This window comes from Gobio gobio, assembly GCF_949357685.1.
Source record: "Gobio gobio genome assembly, chromosome: 22".
Classification (NCBI taxonomy): domain Eukaryota; kingdom Metazoa; phylum Chordata; class Actinopteri; order Cypriniformes; family Gobionidae; genus Gobio; species Gobio gobio.
This window is the reverse complement of record NC_137118.1, coordinates 3,263,232-3,265,731: the sequence shown is the minus strand read 5'-3', so window position 1 is coordinate 3,265,731 and position 2,500 is coordinate 3,263,232. Positions and strand designations below refer to the sequence as shown.

At 42.5% G+C, this 2,500-nt stretch overlaps 1 protein-coding gene across 1 annotated transcript in view; it reads right to left on the bottom strand.

Moving 5' to 3' along the window:
• The window catches only part of umodl1 (uromodulin-like 1), a gene marked incomplete at both ends in the record, with an annotated part of 36,215 nt that overhangs the window by 419 nt on the left and 33,296 nt on the right, over window positions 1–2,500 (bottom strand). Inside the window, one exon of the mRNA XM_079805223.1 lies at window positions 1,430–1,599. Coding sequence (XP_079661349.1) covers window positions 1,430–1,599 — 170 coding nt within the window. The remainder of the gene's footprint in view (window positions 1–1,429; window positions 1,600–2,500) is intronic.

Genomic DNA, 2,500 nt, shown 5'->3' with positions numbered 1-2,500 from the left:
AGCACTTTTGATAGAGACTGACCACTGCAGACCGGGAACACCCCACAAGAGCTGCAGTTTTGGAGATGCTCTGACCCAGTCGTCTAGCCGTCACAATCTGGCCCAAACTCACTCAAATCCTTACGCTTGCCCATTTTTCCTGCTTCTAACACATCAACTCTGAGGACAAAATGTTCACTTGCTGCCGAATATATCCAGAGATCATCAGATCAGTGTTATTCACCGGTCATGATGTTATGCCTGATCGGGGTATATTACATGAGCATTCATACTTATAAATAAGAAGTATTTACCTTTTTGTAATCTGTTTAAGGGTCCAATGGAAGCCTTCGTCGCTGCAACTAAGTTGGCAGACCTGTATGCCCTCCCCAAACAGTCCTAATGAACAGCAAATAGATTATATATATATTATTATTATATTATATATTAAAGGGTTAGTTCACCCAAAAATGAAAATTCTGTCATTAATTACTTACCCTCATGTCGTTCGACACCCGTTAGACCTCCATCTCCATCTCACTACAGTGGGTCTAAAACAACTTTATGAATCCACGAGAATAGTTTTTGTGCGCAAAAAACCCTAAATAACGACTTATATAGTGATGACGATTTCAAAACACGGCCTCATGAAGCTTCGAAGCGTTATGAATCAGTGAGTCGAATCAGCGGTTCAGAGCGTTATGAATCAGTGAGTCGAATCAGCGGTTCAGAGCGTTATGAATCAGTGAGTCGATTCAGCGGTTCAGGGCGTTATGAATCAGTGAGTCGATTCAGCGGTTCAGGGCGTTATGAATCAGTGAGTCGAATCAGCGGTTCAGAGCGTTATGAATCAGTGAGTCGATTCAGCGGTTCAGGGCGTTATGAATCAGTGAGTCAAATCAGCGGTTCAGAGCGTTATGAATCAGAGAGTCGATTCAGCAGTTTGGATCGCCAAATTTCAGCAGTTTGGCGGTTTGACACGCGATCCGAATCATGAATCGACTCACTGATTCATAACGCTTCGAATCTTCATGACCGTGTTTTGAAATCGTCATCACTATATAAGTCGTTATTTAGGGTTTTTTTTGCGCACAAAAACTATTCTCGCCGATTCATAAAGTTATTGTAGAGCCACTGTAGTGAGATGGACTTTGTAACGACGTCTTTAGTGCCTTTTAAGGGTCTTGAGAGTGTAAAGTGCATTGAGCCAATGGAGGCCTTTCAGAGCCATCAGATTTACACTAAAATATCTTCATTTGTGTCTGAAGATGAACGGAGGTCTGACGGGTGTCCAACGACATGAGGGTGAGGAATTAATGACAGAATTTTCATTTTTTGGGTGAACTAACCCTTTAAACTTTCTTACAATGAAATTTATGCAAAAGAGTAAAAAGAAACAACAAAATGTGTAATGAAATTCACACTGTGTATGGATTGCATGGACGTTTACGCTCCCGACTCACAGGTTTGCAGGTTTTTTCCTGATTTTCGACACAGATCTGGATCTGGCAGTGCATGAAGACGACGTCCTGATTCACCAGAGAGAAGATCCGCACTGACAGCAGAGACACAGTGTCGTTTCCGTTCTGAAGGACAGTTGCGTAGATGTTCGTGGAGCATCTGAGGAGCAGAGAGAGGTGTGTGAACACTGGCTTTACACGGCGTGTGTCCAATAACAGCACAGTTATACATTAAAGGTATAGTATGTAACTTTTTTGAATGAAAATGAACAACATTTAAATTATGAGTCATCAATTTTCCAAAATGTGTTGTTGTTAGTGATGGACAGAACGAGGCTGCATGAAACACTGGCTGAACCCGAAATCGCTCCCTAAACCCTCAATCACTATTCCCTACGTTATCCACTAACAATGTTCACTTGAAGGAGTGAATGAAAACGTGTGAGTGAAGTCGGACAGCCGTTGAGTGTACATATGTGGGATTGAATGAGTGCACTCAATAATGTCCACTATGGTTTCGGACACCACTACAAATGGCTGTCCCTTCAGTAAGACGGTCAGCATTTGAACGAATCGGCTCAATGACTCACTCAGTAAGACGGTCACCGTTTGAACGAATCGGCTCAATGACTCACTCAGTAAGACGGTCAAAGTTTGAACGAATCAGCTCAATGACTCACTTAGTAAGACGGTCAGCATTTGAAAGAATCGACTAAATGACTCACTCATTAAGACAGTCAGCATTGAACGAATTGACTCACTCAGTAAGACGGTCAGCATTTGAACAAATCGAATCATTGACTCACTCATTAAGACGGTCAGCATTTGAACGAATCGACTCAATGACTCACTCATTCAGACGGTCAGCGTTTGAACGAATCGACTCAATGACTCACTCAGTAAGACGGTCAGCATTTGAACAAATATACTCAATGACTCACTCATTCAGACGGCCAGCGTTTGAATGAATCGGCTCAATGACTCACTCAGTAAGACGTCACCGCTTGAACGAATCGGCTCAATGACTCACTCAGTAAGATGGTCACCGTGTGAACGAATCG